At 37.6% G+C, this 17,701-nt stretch overlaps 2 protein-coding genes across 3 annotated transcripts in view; one reads left to right on the forward strand and one right to left on the reverse strand.

Moving 5' to 3' along the window:
* LOC134821178 (low-density lipoprotein receptor-related protein-like) overlaps window positions 1-10,342 on the forward strand; it is a 53,681-nt gene extending 43,339 nt beyond the window's left edge. The window contains exons 2-3 of one of the 2 annotated variants that reach the window (XM_063831855.1): window positions 3,930-4,008; window positions 7,006-10,342. In XM_063831855.1, the coding sequence (XP_063687925.1) occupies window positions 3,945-4,008; window positions 7,006-10,280 (3,339 nt within the window). In that variant the 5' untranslated portion in view covers window positions 3,930-3,944 and the 3' untranslated portion in view covers window positions 10,281-10,342. Of the gene's footprint in view, window positions 1-3,844; window positions 4,009-7,005 lie in introns of those variants that run through there. The other variant, XM_063831854.1, reaches the window with a different exon arrangement.
* Window positions 34-17,701, reverse strand: part of LOC134821183 (histone deacetylase 3-like) — a 45,636-nt gene continuing 27,968 nt past the window's right edge. Inside the window, exons 8-9 of the mRNA XM_063831864.1 lie at window positions 1,301-1,459; window positions 34-1,056 (exon numbers count right to left, since the gene is read on the reverse strand). Coding sequence (XP_063687934.1) covers window positions 961-1,056; window positions 1,301-1,459 — 255 coding nt within the window. The 3' untranslated portion in view covers window positions 34-960. The remainder of the gene's footprint in view (window positions 1,057-1,300; window positions 1,460-17,701) is intronic.

Raw genomic sequence — 17,701 nt, forward strand, 5'->3', positions numbered from 1 at the left:
GGTAAGGGATACACACTAAATAAAACGCCAACATATTGATGGTTGTGTGCCTAAATAAACTTCCAAATAATAAATAGGAGAAATATACATAAAACAAAATATAGTAGCAATATATCATATCCAACATTATGAATGAGAAAAACCAGAGCGGTATAATTTGTAGGGAACAATTAACGATTATTAGCAAAATGAAATCACCACAATGTGTCTAGCAAAGATCAACCTGGATAGAACACAGTCGGGCAGAGTCCGCAATAGTTAAATATAATCCATGATCTAGAGAAACGAGTATCTCGTAAAAATTTTAACATTCCCTGTCGTTCTGTAATGTCGTGTATGTTTCAGAATATTCTACGTTTTCATTTTTTTGTGTAAATGTTAAAAGTTAAAACACTCTCTCAAAATTTAGTTAACCGTCAGCGGAGCCTGAGCAGTGTCAGAACATCTAAGAAGTTATTGAATTACGATAATATCGAATTCCGAACCATCTCAATATATATTATTATATTGGGATGGTTCGGGATTCTGATTCGATGTCTACAATATTTATATTCTTCATATTAATATAGCTACAGTGATTGTGTCCAGTGTCGGTTGATCATTGGTGTCAGTATTCAAAAGAAAGTAACATGCTAACCATTAATATCAAACTGTAACCTAGAAAAAACTGGACTAGAATCCAATATGCTAAGCATAGTTAAAACTTTAAAATTTTTATAAAGTTATAAAGTTACATAACTTAATATATAACTTATATAACTTACATAATAAGTCAGTTCACTGCATAACGAGATAACATTCAGATCTTATGTTCGTGATTCATGGCGGGTCTTATCTCAATGACGAAATTTATTGATAAAAATGCCGAGTTCGATCCATCTGAAATACATCTTTGTGGATTTTCAAAAATACGGGACTTTCCGGAAATGTTACACAGATCGTCCCTTAAACAAGGTGATGTTACTTGTCGTTATCTTTGTCGTCTCTGTAAAACTCGTTATCTGCTATAGGCTTACTCTCTTGTTGGTATTTGGAAACGTAGAAGTCTGGTGGTATCTGCGATAAAGGTGTGTGAGAAAGAGCTTTGTGAGTGTGGGGGGGGGGGGGGGGGGGCCAAATCTTAAAGCTGTAAATTCATTTCCCGCTATAAGCCAGAGAGAATGAAAATCAAGATGATAAACATACAATTTATTGACGAAATTCAATAAAAAGCCGATCGAATGGTGACAAAATTTAAATATCTTGCCAAGAGAAAAAAAAGTAATATTTAAATCTTTAAAAATGTCCCCACATTACCCACCTCTTGCATCTGAACGCTGGGAGCGAAGCTGAGGTTCCTTAGGGTCTCCTCCACCGTAGTCATCACATTATCAAGATAAGTCCGGGTGTTTTGGTTTTCTATCTTGGTTGTGGTGTCTGGGTGGAGTGTGTAGTCTGGGGCGAAGTACTCGAAATAGTCCTGAAACATTGGAGTATGGTTAGAATAGCTAGGTCTAGTACATATATCTATATATTCAGATTATATTCCATGTATTAGTTCAGTTGGAGTACACATTTACAAATATACCTTTACAAAGATACATTGACTCACTATAATTGAGGTCATAAAGTGAAGCGATTATTTAGAAGCCGCATGGAATAAATGTACGTTCAATGTTCATTATACACCCCGTATTAGAAACATGACGTTTTATAGTGAGGAGAAATTATTTTTCTTTGTATTCTTTCTCAATCTCATTAAATCGTCGTGTCACTTTTTTAACTGTTGAGCTGCTAGACGATACAATAAACGTGTGTCGAATTTAAAAATCTAAACTATTTTCGGGACATTTCAGTAATCCTAAATACCAAATGAGAAACTGCATCTCCGACTACCGTATTACGTCAGTGCAATACAGTTTACAGTGCACTTTGTACCACCTTACTTAGCAGCAATGAACATTTGCTATTTCGAGAAGATATCCATGTATCTACATTCCACATAATTGTATCCTACATCTCCAACCAGTAGCGTAACTGAGGAACTGTCTCCAACCCTTCTTCCAGCATACTCAGAGGCAATATTTACGTAGAGTTACCCGGCGCCATTACCCGGGGGCTCCCTCCTCCTCCTCCGTGTACAGGACACACATTACCAAGCCGCTGATCAGGCCCAGTCGGACGTCACCACCAGTCCTCCTTATTATGAAGCTCATTTGCCGGCTTGCTCGAATACTGTGCGAAGTTGCCCTGCATCACAATGTTGACGACTCACATATTTTAGCCAAAAGAGACGCTTTTGTCTATTTCTTCACTACAGTTATGACTGTTGGCACACCGGAATGTCCTGTACCGATTAGTCCTTAAACTACAAATTATCCCTTAAACTAAAGATTATTTCTTAAACTACACATTATTCCTTAAACCATGATATAAGAACAAACCACCTTAGTCTTACACACTTCGTATTTCTTGCATGAAAATCTTTACGTTTAACTTTATTAAAAGATCATTAGATAATAATCTTTGCGGTTTTAAGACTTTTAACAACTATGCAGAAAATATATTCCTCATTAGAGTGAATTAGGATATCATAGCTCGCACAGAGTGACATGTAGAAAATAGTAACAATCCAAAATATTCGTTTATATCTTAATTTTATGCTGGGTTACTTATGTGATACTATTAAAATAAGCAAATAGTAGTAATAAAAATCAAATATTTCCGGAGATCTGGTTAGGTTATTATTGTAAGTGATATAAAATTATCCATATAAATATAGGTAAAGGCGATTTCATATCTAACAAAGCGAGGAACCCCAAACTATATCCCTAAACATTTTCAGCGCTAGTCTTAATAAGTTTTTCCCAACTCATTTGTATTGAGATATAATCTTCTCCACTTAATCAGGTGTTAAACGACATACACCTCACAAATAACACAATTAAGTGCCCTTCTACAGACGACAGGAATACTACTACTACCATGTCGGAACTAAGTCCGATCTACGCCAGATAACCCCCTCCATATATCCCTGTCCCGCATCAGGGTTCGCAGTTCCTGTTAATAGTTTGTCCCAACTTCCTTCAGTACCATAGACAGGAATAAACTAAAACAGCATGTTCCCATTATTATCAGAGAAATCAGAGAAACGAACGGAATTTTTGCAGTGACACCTCACACTCGCAGTGTGTAATAATATGTAAATGTCTCTCTATACCACATATCACTATCCTAACTATACGAGCTGCCTGATGAGGAATTATATGAATTATAGGAATAAGAGTGTGTTATGTGTAGTGTTTTAGAGCTGTAGCGTGCCGCAGTCTACAGTTTTGACTTTTGTCTTTTTTGTTCCCTTCGGCTTTGTAAATACCTGAGTTGGCTCGTTTCCTAGAATTACAACAATGAAATTCGTCATCATCCAAACTCGTCCTAAGTAAATGCGACGTGAGGGTATAGTACACAAACGTCTTTGTGTTAGGTATTTAGAAGAAGAACCTATATTAGATGAGGTGTACACTATTTAATGTACTTGCTCTGACGACGGAAAAAACTAACTTTACGAATGCTCACGGACCTACGTAACATGATCATTGTCGAACTCGGAGTCTCAATTGTTGTCGAGTAATATTCATTCGTTTCGAATTACTACGGTTCACGAAGTGTGTATCCTCACGCAGTCCGGGCTAGAGCTACTCAAAGTATTGATTTGCAGGTTTATCGCAGTCTCGTGCCTATTTGTCGACTCGCCACCCCACCAGAACCAACAACCATTTCCTCTGGTTATATCTATTATTTTTATATCTACTATTTTTATTCTGCACCGAATATTTTCCCTGTTTTAGTAACTTTTCATTGCAAGTTAGTTTATTGACTCGTAGTGATTCAGAAAAGAACGTTGAATTTAGGCCAATAAAAACGCCATTTCAATTCCTCTTATTTTGTAGCTGTCGAAGAAGATTATGGGAAAATTGACGAGTTTCAGAAGTTTGTTGTTGATGTTGCTGACGGTTGCAACTACAAAAGGTTTGTGTGCTTGATCTTAATTTTAAGGAGAACCAAAAATTCCTTTTTAATCTATGTGATCTTCACATTACCCCTGAAAAACAAAGTTATAGTAATTTGATACTTCATACTTTCATAATAGGACAAGAAGTTATCAGAACATTGTATAGATGAATACAATTCTGGCGGACATGTTCATAATAAATAAAAATTTCAGAAAAAATCGAAAACTTCTTTTAACGTGCAACTGCATGGTAACCAAAAATTTTATCGCACTGTAATTTGAACCAACATTAAGTGGATTGAAATCACGTTAGCCGATATAGTTATGGATGCTAAAATCTAAACCTCCCATAGCCTACGTAGTGACTTGTATCCGGCCTAAAATAGTCTGATAAGATAGTCATAAAAATCAAGCCATCAAGGAAGAAATAAGGAATAAGCGGCGCGGAGGTAAAGAAGAACGATCGTTTATAGACGATAAATTGTATACCTTAATTCCCAAAAATTTGGGCGACAAAAAATTTGAGCGGACCTCTCGCCCAAATTTTTTGCAGACCAAATTTATAGCATAAATCTTTTCCGTCTGCCAAATTTTTTGCTAACCAAACTTTTGGCATTTGGCCCTGAAATTGTAGGTTTACAACCTACCAGGACGCGCGCCGAGTATATGGAACAGATATTTTACGAGTATCACCCGTTAACCCTGAAATCTATAGAAAGATGGCTTTTTTTCATATCCAAGTGAAATAATATTTAAAATCTTAGTTTTCTAATCTGTCATTCATGGCTTGACCAATTAAAAGGATTAAAAGCAAAATGACTGGAATAATCACAATGCTGGCAAGCATGACCGTCGCCCTTATATTCACAATACTATTTACCCCCTTTACTATTTACCCCCTTTACTATTTACCCACCTTTACTATTTACCCCCTCTACTATTTACCCCCTTTACTATTTACCCCCCTTACTGCTTACCCCCATTCTAATTCAATGTTAAAGATGACAGGAATAAGCAATAGTTATGTGGAGGTTTTTAAGAAATTCGCGCAAAATACGCGCCAGCATGTTATATACGAAATTAGGTAAAAAACCCTAGATCGCCATATTCAGGTGCCTTAAAAACCGTGTTAAAATTGAGTTAGAGATTTGAAACTTTGCAGGGTGTCTAGATGTTGACCAAATCGACTGTAAAAAAGTTTCAAGTTTCAGGAGTATCGGGAAGTGGGTTTTCTGGAACCCCTGTTTTACAACAGATTGTCGTGAAGTATATGTATCTATCTATAGACGCTTTGGCAGTCAATTTGGCTTAAATTGGAGCCTACATTCAAGTATCTGTAGATTCAAAAGTATAAACAATACAGTCATCTCCAACCATAGGTCTTGAAGATAATCGTTTACACTTTAGTTTACATTATATCAAAAAATAATTTAACGTCATCATCACCACATGATGACGTCATCAAATTAAGCGTTTTTAAATCTTGATTATTGACAAAATAACAACTTTTCAAATCAATTTAACACCATTAAGGAGTAATTTTATTCAAAATCTGAGGAAATTTTCATCTTAGATAATTGTTCAAGCATTCTACAAATCTACCGGAAAATGTTTCTACCTTGCTCCTTCATAAAGATATTTGCTATTGAAAAAAAAAAGTGCTTTTTTGAAGAATAATTTTATAAAAAGACAAAAGTTGTGAATTAGTATTCTCTGGTGTTGGGCCATCTCTTGGGTGGTGGAGCTCAATTTTGCTTCTTAAAGGTCTAAATTGTGTTATAGGCTAGTTTTAAAGTTGAAAATCGAAAAGTTGCACACGTGGGGACACGCCCAAATTGATAGAAAATTGCTAAAATCACTGAAAATTGTTATTTTCACGATTTTTATCAGCTTTGGAGTCCCGTTGTGATGCGAGTTCTTCCTAAAATATTCTGAAACTTAGCACACTTATTAAAATACATAAGAAACACGAAAATTCAAAATTTTACGGTGATTTGATATTGGATGCGCACGCAACGTCCGCTCAAAGTTTGCAAAAAGTGAGAACTTCACTCTCTTTATTTCGATTAGATTTAGTTCCTGCTTTAACAGTAACATGACAGTTAAATGACATTATATTTGAGTTTAATGCCAACTTGAATGATTATATAGTTGCATATTCAATCAGTGATCGACAGATATGCTTACCTAAACACAAGGAAATATTTTTAAAGGAAAAATTTCGAAATTGTTGAAACTTCCTCCTTATTAATGAAGATATCAGTTTATATTTCGACTTTATAAAATACTCTGACATTACAATCAAAAAGAGATGATATTTGACCAAAACCCATAATCATAGGTAGAGTGGACCGCTGCCAGTGTCTCTCTTTCCCAAACAAAAGGAAATGATATTAATTTGACTGACCGTTCTCATATGCAAATTGGTACCGAGAATGAAATCGGTCGCTCGCTTTTCCCATTCATTCACGGCTTACGAATTGTAATAAAGCTTATTGAATAGGAAAAGCGAGCGACCGATTTCATTCTCGGTATCAATTTGCATATGAGAAGTGAGAACGGTCAGTCAAATTAATATCATTTCCTTTTGTTTGGGAAAGAGAGACACTGGCAGCGGTCCACTCTACCCATGATTATGGGTTTTGGTCAAATAAGGAATAATAATGAACTAAGGCAAATATTTAACTGAAATTTTAGTGGAAAATCGTTCATTTTTCGAAGAATTTGTGCCCAAATTTTCGGTCGCCCAAATGAGTTCAAATTTTCTGCCCAAATTTTTCGGGCTCAAATAAATTGTGCTCAATATAATGGCACACAAATTTTTGGGAACTAAGGTATACAGTTTTGAAATAATATGGCTTTAAATACGACATGTCAATATATCAGCCAATGTTAGATTACAGCCTTGTTTCGACCTGTACTGGTCGATGGAGCCTTGTTATTAATAATTTGTATTGTAAAACTCCGATTGCACCCTAGAAGATTATAACGTTATATTCAATGTTCTACTCCAGGTATCAACAGAATAAGTACAGACGGTAAATGCGGTCCGACCATTCCCCTTTCGGATAGTAAACCAACAGAATGTGACCCCTCTGGATCAACTCCTTGCTGCTCCGGGAACCAATGTGTGGCTGTAGGTGAAGATCTAAGCGAGTGTCTGTGTGACGGATGTGTGGACTACAGATTAGTCGAACAAGCGCGGAACTCTGCTGACAGTTGTGCCATCATCGAGTTTAACACATTCCTGAAGAGAATTTGCTACGATGAGGAAAGTTCGACACTCAACTTCAGATGTGCGGATTCAGAGCTGTCCTACAAGACGATCAAAGGGAGCGAAGATCTGATTGAGTTCTCCAATACCTGCACGGAAGTTCCCATGAATTACCAAGCCTGCGGACTCGTAGATAACATTGACATGAGCATGTCCAGCGACAACACCGTAGGAACTGCTTGTGGATGGCATGTGTGTACTATCACTGACAACGGAGAATCAACCATAACTGCCAAGGAGCATCTTTGTGACGGAACGCAAACATTGAAGAGTGTCGTATGCGATGGTAAATGTGATACCGAGCGCTGCGTAGATGAAAGTTTGTGTCATGATCTTCGATATGGTATGAATTGTAGAGATACGGTCAATAGACATGTATACTTGCCAGTAGAAAAGATTTGTGATGGGAGTTCAGATTGCGTGAACGATGGAGATGATTGCACCGTGACCAGCGATACACAATCTTGCACTCACTATCTGAAAAACCATCTAATTGTTCCCATACATAATTACACGAGATGCGCCATCTTCGACCTCGATGGCACATTTCCGAAAGCACCGTATTGTGCTGACTTTATGGACCAAACAAATTGCACGGATGTCTGTCGAGTAGGCGGATTTTGTGAAGTGAATGGGTTCAAATCAAGCATCTCAAAGACTATGGTCTGTGGTGGGAACAAACAACTCTGTGATGATAACTCAGAAAACAGCTGCATAGATGCATCTTCAAGTTGTCGGGTTCATAAACACAAACTCTGTGATCGACATGGAGATTGCATTGATGGAAGTGATGAGACCCATGATGATTGCAAGGCCATGACGAAAGAGCATCGATGTGTCCGCAGGTTTGGTGTCATGACAGAAAAACACGAGCCTGGATTATGTCTATCTAGAAGAAGCGAAAGAATACCCCAATCTTGGATAATGGACGGTGAGAAGGATTGCGAAGACGGCTCAGACGAGGATGGAACACGGTGGGAATTCTGCAAAGTAGGAAACATTTTAAAAGATGAAGGAGAACCATGCAAGGATGGGTTTCTTTGTCCGAAGAGCAAAACATACGTAAACTTCGATCTTGTCTGTGAGTCCAAGGAGTCTTGTGGACTTGACGGAAAAGAAAATGAGATCTGCACAATATCAAGAGACATACTTCCGAAAGATACTACTGTGGAGGAAAGATCTGGATTGATTAAACAACTCTGCAACGAGACAGACTCTAATAATTGTCAAGTCAAAGACTTCAATTACCCAAAGTATAACATTTTCGGCGTGATTAAAGTTCAGCTGAACATTTCAACCAGAACAGTTGACTGCAGCAACAAATTTGGGGAGCATTACGTGTACCTAAGTTGCATGGGTCTCTGCGAAAACACCAGTTGTCCCTTAAAAAACGAGATCCTAAAGAATGGCTCCTGCTCAAATCTTGAATTGGTCAAGGTTTTCACGCTGGCGAACAATTCTGAGTTGACCTTCGTCAACAAATCTGAGGGCCGTTATCACAATGACTTCTACGAATGTGACAATGGCCGCTGTGTTAACTTCTCCCAAGTCTGTGATCTTGTAAATGACTGTGGCGACATGTCGGATGAGCTGAACTGCAAGAACCATTTCCCCTGTGAAGATGACGATACATCTTTTGTCGGGATAAACCAGACTTGTGATGGCATCTACGATTGTCTGGACTTATCAGATGAGTGTAATGATAAATGTGGCCGTAGAATCATTGACAACGGATCATGGCTGACACCCTTCTGTTGGCTCATCGGGATTCTGGCGGTTATGCTTAACATCTGTACCTTGGTCATCCTTCCTCGGGCTCTAAAACAATGTAGAAACGAGAACATTCTCTTCTCCAAGGTTCTGGTGATGCTGATCAGTGTTGGGGATCTCCTGATGGGAATCTACTTGATTGCTCTATCTGTGTACGATGATATCATCCTGGGACAGAGCTTTTGCAGGAAGCAGGCTGAGTGGTACACAGGTACGCAGTGCTCCGTTCTGGGGGTCATAAGTACCATTGGATCTCAACTATCCTTGTTTTCTATGACAGTCTTAAGTATCTTTAGGCTTTGCAAGGTTTTAATGAATGCTTTGCCATTGCCAGTGAGTAGAAATTCAATTATTAAGGCGATCATTTGGGCAGTAATTATCATTCTAATTTCGCTTGCATTAGCGGTGATTCCTTTGATACCATCCAAATTATTAGAAGAATACTTCGTCCAAGGAATCCACTACGACCCAAAGTACAAAGTTTTCGTTGGATTCAACTCAAAACAGAAGCACATAAAAATACTTGAAAAGTATTACGAGAACAAGACACTGACAACAGACTCCAGTTGGTCAGAGATCGGTACCCTGGTGGATGGGATGTTCAGTACGGAATACGCAAATCTCACTCGAAACAAGGTGCACTTCTACGGTAACGACGGGCTGTGTTTGTTTAAATACATCATCAGAGGGGATGACGCCCGGAGAGGTCGTGAAGCAACAGGGACATCTACCATCGATCTCTACAACGATCCTGTGGTATGGGCTATTCTCACCGTCAACCTCGTTTGTTTCGTGGGCATCCTCATCTCAGCAGTTGTTATTTGTATGAAAACAAGGCAGTCTGCTAATCTGGCTGGACAAAAGAAAAACAAGGCAGCGAGAAAACGGAATCGCAGCTTGGAAATCAGAATTTTGGCCATAGTAGTAACTGACTTTCTGTGCTGGGTTCCTTTCATCATAATATGCTTCCTTCATAATCGACGTTTTTTGGACGCCTCAAAATGGTACCAGGCGTTAGCATTGGTCGTATTACCGCTAAACTCACTGATAAATCCCTTGATTTACGACCGAACCATAACACAGTTTTGTAAGATGAAAATGGACAATTTTACTGAGGCATGGGGCAGTGGTGGAACTCCCAGTGAGACTGAAGGAAACGTATCACCATCAAATGGAAATAGAAGACAAGACTTTCAATTAAAGCAGACTGCAACACAATCTACAAACGCACAATACCCTCCATGATTTATCCCCTAATCTCTATAATGTTGTGCTGGTATTGAATGCTGGCATTAAATCAAGGTAACGGTTACAGTCAGAAACTATCATTTTATTCACTATCGGGCATGAGACTTGGTCGGTGGTCAGTTGATTTTGAATAAACAATTGAACAAGTCATTGATGAACATAAAATATATATCTTTGATTTTTACTTATCAAAAATAGGGAAATGAAGTTTTGAATAACCCTGATGTATTTTAATCTTCTTGACTTGTCGTGATTGCAGCTTCAATAAATTGTAAATACAGTTAAACTTCCAGTTCCGAAATCATAATGCATTAAACCTTGTCTGATCTCCTGTACTGCTCTATTTTAGTCCAGAATCAGCTGGTTTAGAGTTGGATGTTTTAATGTATAGCATGTTTTGTTTCAGTGGCGGGGGGCCACTCTGGGGGGGGGGGGGGGGGGGGGGGTACATGCAACGTTACGCCACTTTTTGTTTATAATGATTGATGGTGGGGGGGGGGGGGAGTACATGCAACGTTACGCCACTTTTTGTTTATAATGATTGATGGTGGGGGGAGTACATGCAACGTTACGCCACTTTTTGTTTATAATGATTGATGAATTTAAGTATTATTATTATATAGCATTTAGTTATCTAAATTTCAGTTTTCAACTTTTACACAATATGTACATTTATGTTATGTGAGTATAGTGTATAATAATTGTCATGACAGATTTGTTTCTTTACATTGTCTTATGAAGTTTTTTTTTTCCTTTAAAAAGTGTTTCCTTTCAAAACCACCGTTCTAGTTGGAAATTAAAATGCTTCGAATTATTCATTCCTATCCAATCGTATCTTAATAAGAGGGATAAACGAAGTACTCTAGTAGCAGAGAGGAGTTGAGTGTGCACTTCAATGTCCACAATTTTTGACCACGCAGGGTCTTTCATTAGGTCATTCCAAACCAAAATCATCTAGGTACCCATTTTGTATTGCTAGTCCCAGTCCTACAGGGCGAAATTTCTAAATTGCCCTCAGGCGCAAATTTGGGATTTTTTATCTCGGCTTCTAAAAGACTTAGAGACTTGAATATTGGCTTAAAATAACCGCAATACCCTTATTTATATACAAGTTATGAAGCAATATAAGGTCTCAAGTGCCTAGTTTTAAAGATATTCACGAAAAACTGTTTTTTGGCTCATCGCAGCCGGAATTACCGGATTATTTTTATATCTCGAGCTAGAAAGGTCGTAGAAACTTCTCCGATATTGGAAAGTATTCGCAATGAGCACATTTATATAAGACTTATGAATCATTGTATGCTCTAAAATGCTTATTTGTAGAGATATTAGCAAAAATCGGTAATTTTGGCTTCACCAATACATATTTGGTAATTCGTTTTGTCTTTTTGTTGCAAATTTTCACGTTGCAATTTTCAAGATGCGGTTTGTGGCGATCGATAGGGCTTTATATGCTATTGTATGGTTTTTATACAATCCTTCAGCACCTAGGACATAGGCAATAGGGGTCTCAAACCCTGAAATGTCAGGAACTGGGCAGTGGCCGAGATAAATATTTGATAATTACTTGGACTCTTGACTCACATTCATCTTTTCAACGGTTAGTTAGACATCTTAAACCAGTGTTGAACGTTGAGTGAAACTTCTGATCCATTTGTAGCTCAGGTGATGTGCCCCAGAACAACACGCCTGAGTGACAGTGGGCCTTATCGATCATGAGCCGCAAATCACAATGACTTTGGGTCTCAGAGACAAGGGCATTCGTACTCTTGGCTTAAATTGGCTCTTTGTAAGTATCATCAATCAGGTTTCTAACCTCTATATCATCTGCCTGTCCATTGTACATCCGTCTCTTTGAGATTCATTATTACTTCAAGTTTAGTCATTTCGTTTCTGTTCAACTGTAGGCGTAATGAGGCACTTCAGTCCAGCAATAAAGTCAATATCTCTAGATTTAGCAATATTTGGTTTCGCTACTTTTAAGGTAATTGTGTTCAGCAAGCAAGGTTGTAAGTTTTCAGCCCTACTGCCCCCCCCCCCCCCCCCCCCCCCAGATCACTAGTAATGCTGGAGCACTGGTAATGCACATGGTAATGCTGATTTTTTGCTTAACATATCTCATTTTTAAGTTCCTTTTTCAGCAGTCTTCCATATCATACTGGCATAAAAAGAGAGTCGCCTCCTTTATCTCTAAATATAATCTTGAACTTCCAAATATTGCTAAATCTAGAGATATTGACTTTATTGCTGGACTGAAGTGCCTCATTACGCCTACAGTTGAACAGAAACGAAATGACTAAACTTGAAGTAATAATGAATCTCAAAGAGACGGATGTACAATGGACAGGCAGATGATATAGAGGTTAGAAACCTGATTGATGATACTTACAAAGAGCCAATTTAAGCCAAGAGTACGAATGCCCTTGTCTCTGAGACCCAAAGTCATTGTGATTTGCGGCTCATGATCGATAAGGCCCACTGTCACTCAGGCGTGTTGTTCTGGGGCACATCACCTGAGCTACAAATGGATCAGAAGTTTCACTCAACGTTCAACACTGGTTTAAGATGTCTAACTAACCGTTGAAAAGATGAATGTGAGTCAAGAGTCCAAGTAATTATCAAATATTTATCTCGGCCACTGCCCAGTTCCTGACATTTCAGGGTTTGAGACCCCTATTGCCTATGTCCTAGGTGCTGAAGGATTGTATAAAAACCATACAATAGCATATAAAGCCCTATCGATCGCCACAAACCGCATCTTGAAAATTGCAACGTGAAAATTTGCAACAAAAAGACAAAACGAATTACCAAATTTGTATTGGTGAAGCCAAAATTACCGATTTTTGCTAATATCTCTACAAATAAGCATTTTAGAGCATACAATGATTCATAAGTCTTATATAAATGTGCTCATTGCGAATACTTTCCAATATCGGAGAAGTTTCTACGACCTTTCTAGCTCGAGATATAAAAATAATCCGGTAATTCCGGCTGCGATGAGCCAAAAAACAGTTTTTCGTGAATATCTTTAAAACTAGGCACTTGAGACCTTATATTGCTTCATAACTTGTATATAAATAAGGGTATTGCGGTTACTTTAAGCCAATATTCAAGTCTCTAAGTCTTTTAGAAGCCGAGATAAAAAAATCCCAAATTTGTGCCTGAGGGCAATTTAGAAATTTCGCCCTGTAGGACTGGGACTAGCGATACAAAATGGGTACCTAGGCTAGATGATTTTGGTTTGGAATGACCTAATGAAAGACCCTGCGTGGTCAAAAATTGTGGACATTGAAGTGCACACTCAACTCCTCTCTGCTACTCTAGTAAAGGGTAATCATCAACTATGACCATAAATTTAAATGTGAATCTAAATAAATCTGAAATTGAGGTAGTGGATTAATGTACACATAAATAAGTACAATGGACCCTCAAGGATCACCACTTCTCTATGTAGGCTTACTAGTTACCCAAGCTGTTAAATTCGCCAAATTTTCGTCAAAAAGTACGGCGTATTTAGAGTTCTCAGAAAGTACGCGAATAATTCGCCAATTTACAACTTCAAGTTTTAATTTTTAGGGCTGTTAAATTCGTCAAAAAATGCGCGGAAAATTCGGTAAAAATGCGGCAGTGGGAGCGCGCAGCATTCTCGAGTCTATAATCTAGTTGAATATGTGAATTGTGACGTTATTCTTCAAATCTCAAACTAGAACTTACAAATCTCGACAAATAGACTACTGACTAGACTGTAGAGGAAATAAAGTAATTTCAAGTATATTGAGAGAAGTTAGTTTACTCCATTGCATAACGTCTTCGGGTATGACCTAAATTTAACCCATTGCGATCTTGGTCAGTACCCACGCTAGTCACTAACCAGTAACCACGCACGTGTTGCGGGAAGCACATGTTTTGGCAATATTCCACCATACAAAGCCAACTTTCGTGACATTTTGATATGGGCACGTGATTTCCTGTTCCCGTATTTTTTTAAAAGTGCGGCAATTTTCAGAAAAAATTCGTACGCGAATAATACGTTTAGTGCAAATTTAACAGCATTGCTAGTTACTATAGTTACTACAATAGTTACTACAATAGTTACTATAGTTACTACTATAGTTAGTAATATAGTTCCTCCTATAGTTACTACTATAGTTAGTACTATAGTTCCTCCTATATAAGTTACTACAATAGTTACTATAGTTACTATAGTTACTACTTTAGTTACTATAGTTACTACTTAAGTTACTATAGTTACTACTTTAGTTATTAGTTACTATAGTTACTACAATAGCTACTTTTTGAGTACACATCGAGAAGCATTGCAATTAGCATCACAATACGACACAATACGTTCGTATAAGTCCACTAATGGGGTATATGAGACGCTTGACAGGTTATTTTAGAGAGGTTATAAGGTTATTTGACTATTTGAGAGGCTACAGATACTGGGGATTGGAATCATGACGCGAACCTCTCTATACCAGAATGTTTCCTACATCGTACACTTTTCGTTTCCCCCGAGAGGCCCGGTGGGGGGGGGGGGGGGGATACAACGGTCATTAATGTCAGTATTATAGAATTTTGCTGAAATATACATATACATTAATGCACATTAATGCCCATTCATGCCCATTAATGCCCATTAATGCACATTAATGCCCATATTTAATAGAAAAATGGGGGAAAAAGTATGGGCATTAATGGCAGTATTTTAAAATTTTGCACATTAATGCCCATTAATGCACATTAATGCACATTAATGCACATTAATGCCCATATTTAATAGAAAAGGTTTGACTTTACTCGGTAGAAGTCATTTTACAAAGCACCTATATATATAACGCCATTATTGATTATACATTATAAGATCAAAGAATATTGAAAGTTAAATTTTTTTTCCCGGTGCCAGCACTTTGTTCCAGTCCCGGTCCCGGCCAAAAAAGCGGTCCCGGTCGATCCTTGATAGTATTACAAAGCATTAATCGTTGTTCTTTCAAATAATGCCTTAATATAGCTGAACTTTGAGTCCATTAGCAATAGTAATAAGTATGTAGACATACGGGCCATGATACTTGTCAACTTACGCGATAAATTTTCCTATATAATACTATCACCATGTGATGCCTTTACTATCCACCTCCAACTCCTAAAGTGTATATATACTGTAGAACCAGCTTCATATTTGTAAATGCTACTTCAGTTTCTCATATTGTTTCTTTGATGACGGGACTACTGCTCTAATGGCGTGGTGAGTTTAGCGCGCATTATTACTATACTATATTACTATGCTATGCTATTACTATGATATAATTAATCACTTTACAGCTTAGTTGTAGTGACTTTAACGTTCATTAAAAATGTTACCAATACCATGCGTCCACTAAAAGTTATTTAATGTTTCGAATGTTAAGAATGGCTGACTTTTGTAAATTGTCAGAGTTACGAACTAATTGTTTAGTAAACAGTCAGACCTTTCCGTCAGACATATAACATGAAAACCGCACTAAACGGAGAATTTGCACTCTAATCACTCTATCTTAAGTTTAGCGTAGTTGAACAAATTTGATGAAATTTTGCTTAAAACAATCTTTTTATTATTCTGTTAATGACCATCGAAGCAAATTCCTGATAAGATGAGATATTGGAAAACAAATCACAGCATCCCCGTACCCAGCCTCGATTATAGAAGATAAATCCATTATGTATTTCCAGACATAATTATGTATTTTAATATTCAATTATCTGATTGCTGTAAGTGTAGGATAGTGAGCTTATTCTGGGTAATTATTCTCTAATTATGCTTTTGTTTTGGAGTACAATATTGTAAATGAATTCATTTGTTTGTGACTATGCAGATTATACTATCAGAGTATAAACTATAAAGCAATTTTATTAATTGATCATGATATTAGTAAATTTTGATTTAAGAGTTAACCCTACTTGTTTATAATTGATGCGTTGCTAATCGCTATGTTAATTAATGTCATGATGATGTATCCTCTTTTTAGCATTTATAAATCTTACCTTTTTTCAAGGAATAATTTATAATTCCTAACAAACCAATAAGTCCTGAAACTAAAAAATTAAATGGAAGTCAAATCAAACTTTCAATTCGTTAGTGTCTGTCTGACAGTGAAAGGGAGATAAAATACACAACACACATCAGATTACTTGACTACCAGTTTTAGTAGTTTTTTGTTTATATATCTCATCTCGTTCATTTAGTTCATCTAGTTCATCATTTATAGTTAATCTAGTTCATCTTGTTCTAAAGAGAACTAATTTAACTTTAAACATGCACTGAGCACTCCAATCGAGTTTATTCCGACAGTAAAATTCGTCGCAATTACGTTCATTTCGATAATAAATATGTCTCCAACGCACAGAACTTTTTTCTAAACCGAACTTGCCGACGAATATTTCTCTACCGTCGATATGTTACCTTTAACTTCTGACGCACAGTAATCGCTTTATTGTCTATAGCTAACAATACTTTATTGGAGTATACCTATATACTGTTACTAACTACGAGGAAAATAGAGCTGCTTATTAAGCAGAGATGTCGAAATTGTCGATATTTCGATTGTTTTATGTGTTGTAAGCTGCGACTCTGTCCGCGGACCACTGTCTGCGGACCACTGTCCGCGGACCACTGTCTACCAGATCATATTACTGTATAATAACAGTATTGAGTATCCCCTGAATCAAGCAGGGTTCACATCATCCCCTGAATCAAGGCTTATTAAACGATTAAGCAACCTTACGAGATCAGTTCACATCATGCAATATAATACAAAGAATAACTATTATCAGACTGCATCAATCATTTCTATCATCAACTCCTTCTTGAACAACTACAACTATGGTCTCAGAGAAAACGAAACGGATGAACTCAGCCCTACCCTGCGACCCTATCTGCAAACCTATCTCACCTCTCGACAAGTGGACTCAAGCTGGTAAAACCCTCATCGTCTCCAGAGCCAACCCAAGCTTCTGCGTTTTCTGCAACAAGAGGCATGCTGGTATATCATGCGCTGCTCATGACCGTAATCAATAGTTTGATCCAGTAATTTACTACGCTACAATTAATTATGCTAGTCGTAACTAATTGCATCCAAGATACCATACATACCATTCATATGATCTGGTAACCAATCAACTATTCACAAACACCTGTTGCTTGATTCAGGGGATACTGTTATTATACAGTAATATGATCTGGTAGACAGTGGTCCGCAGACAGTGGTCCGCAGACAGTGGTCCGCGGACCGTGGTCCGCGGACCGTGGTCGGGCTATCTCGATACTGCCCCATTTTAGACCCCCACCATTTTAGACCCCTACCTATAGCCACTTTAGAATGTTAGAATTTACGCAAGCATTGGCAAACCTCCTCTCCCAGGCTGGCTTACGTAATAAGTTG

This window comes from Bolinopsis microptera, chromosome 9, assembly GCF_026151205.1.
Source record: "Bolinopsis microptera isolate Bmic1 chromosome 9, MBARI_Bmic_1.0, whole genome shotgun sequence".
Taxonomy (NCBI): Eukaryota; Metazoa; Ctenophora; class Tentaculata; order Lobata; family Bolinopsidae; genus Bolinopsis; species Bolinopsis microptera.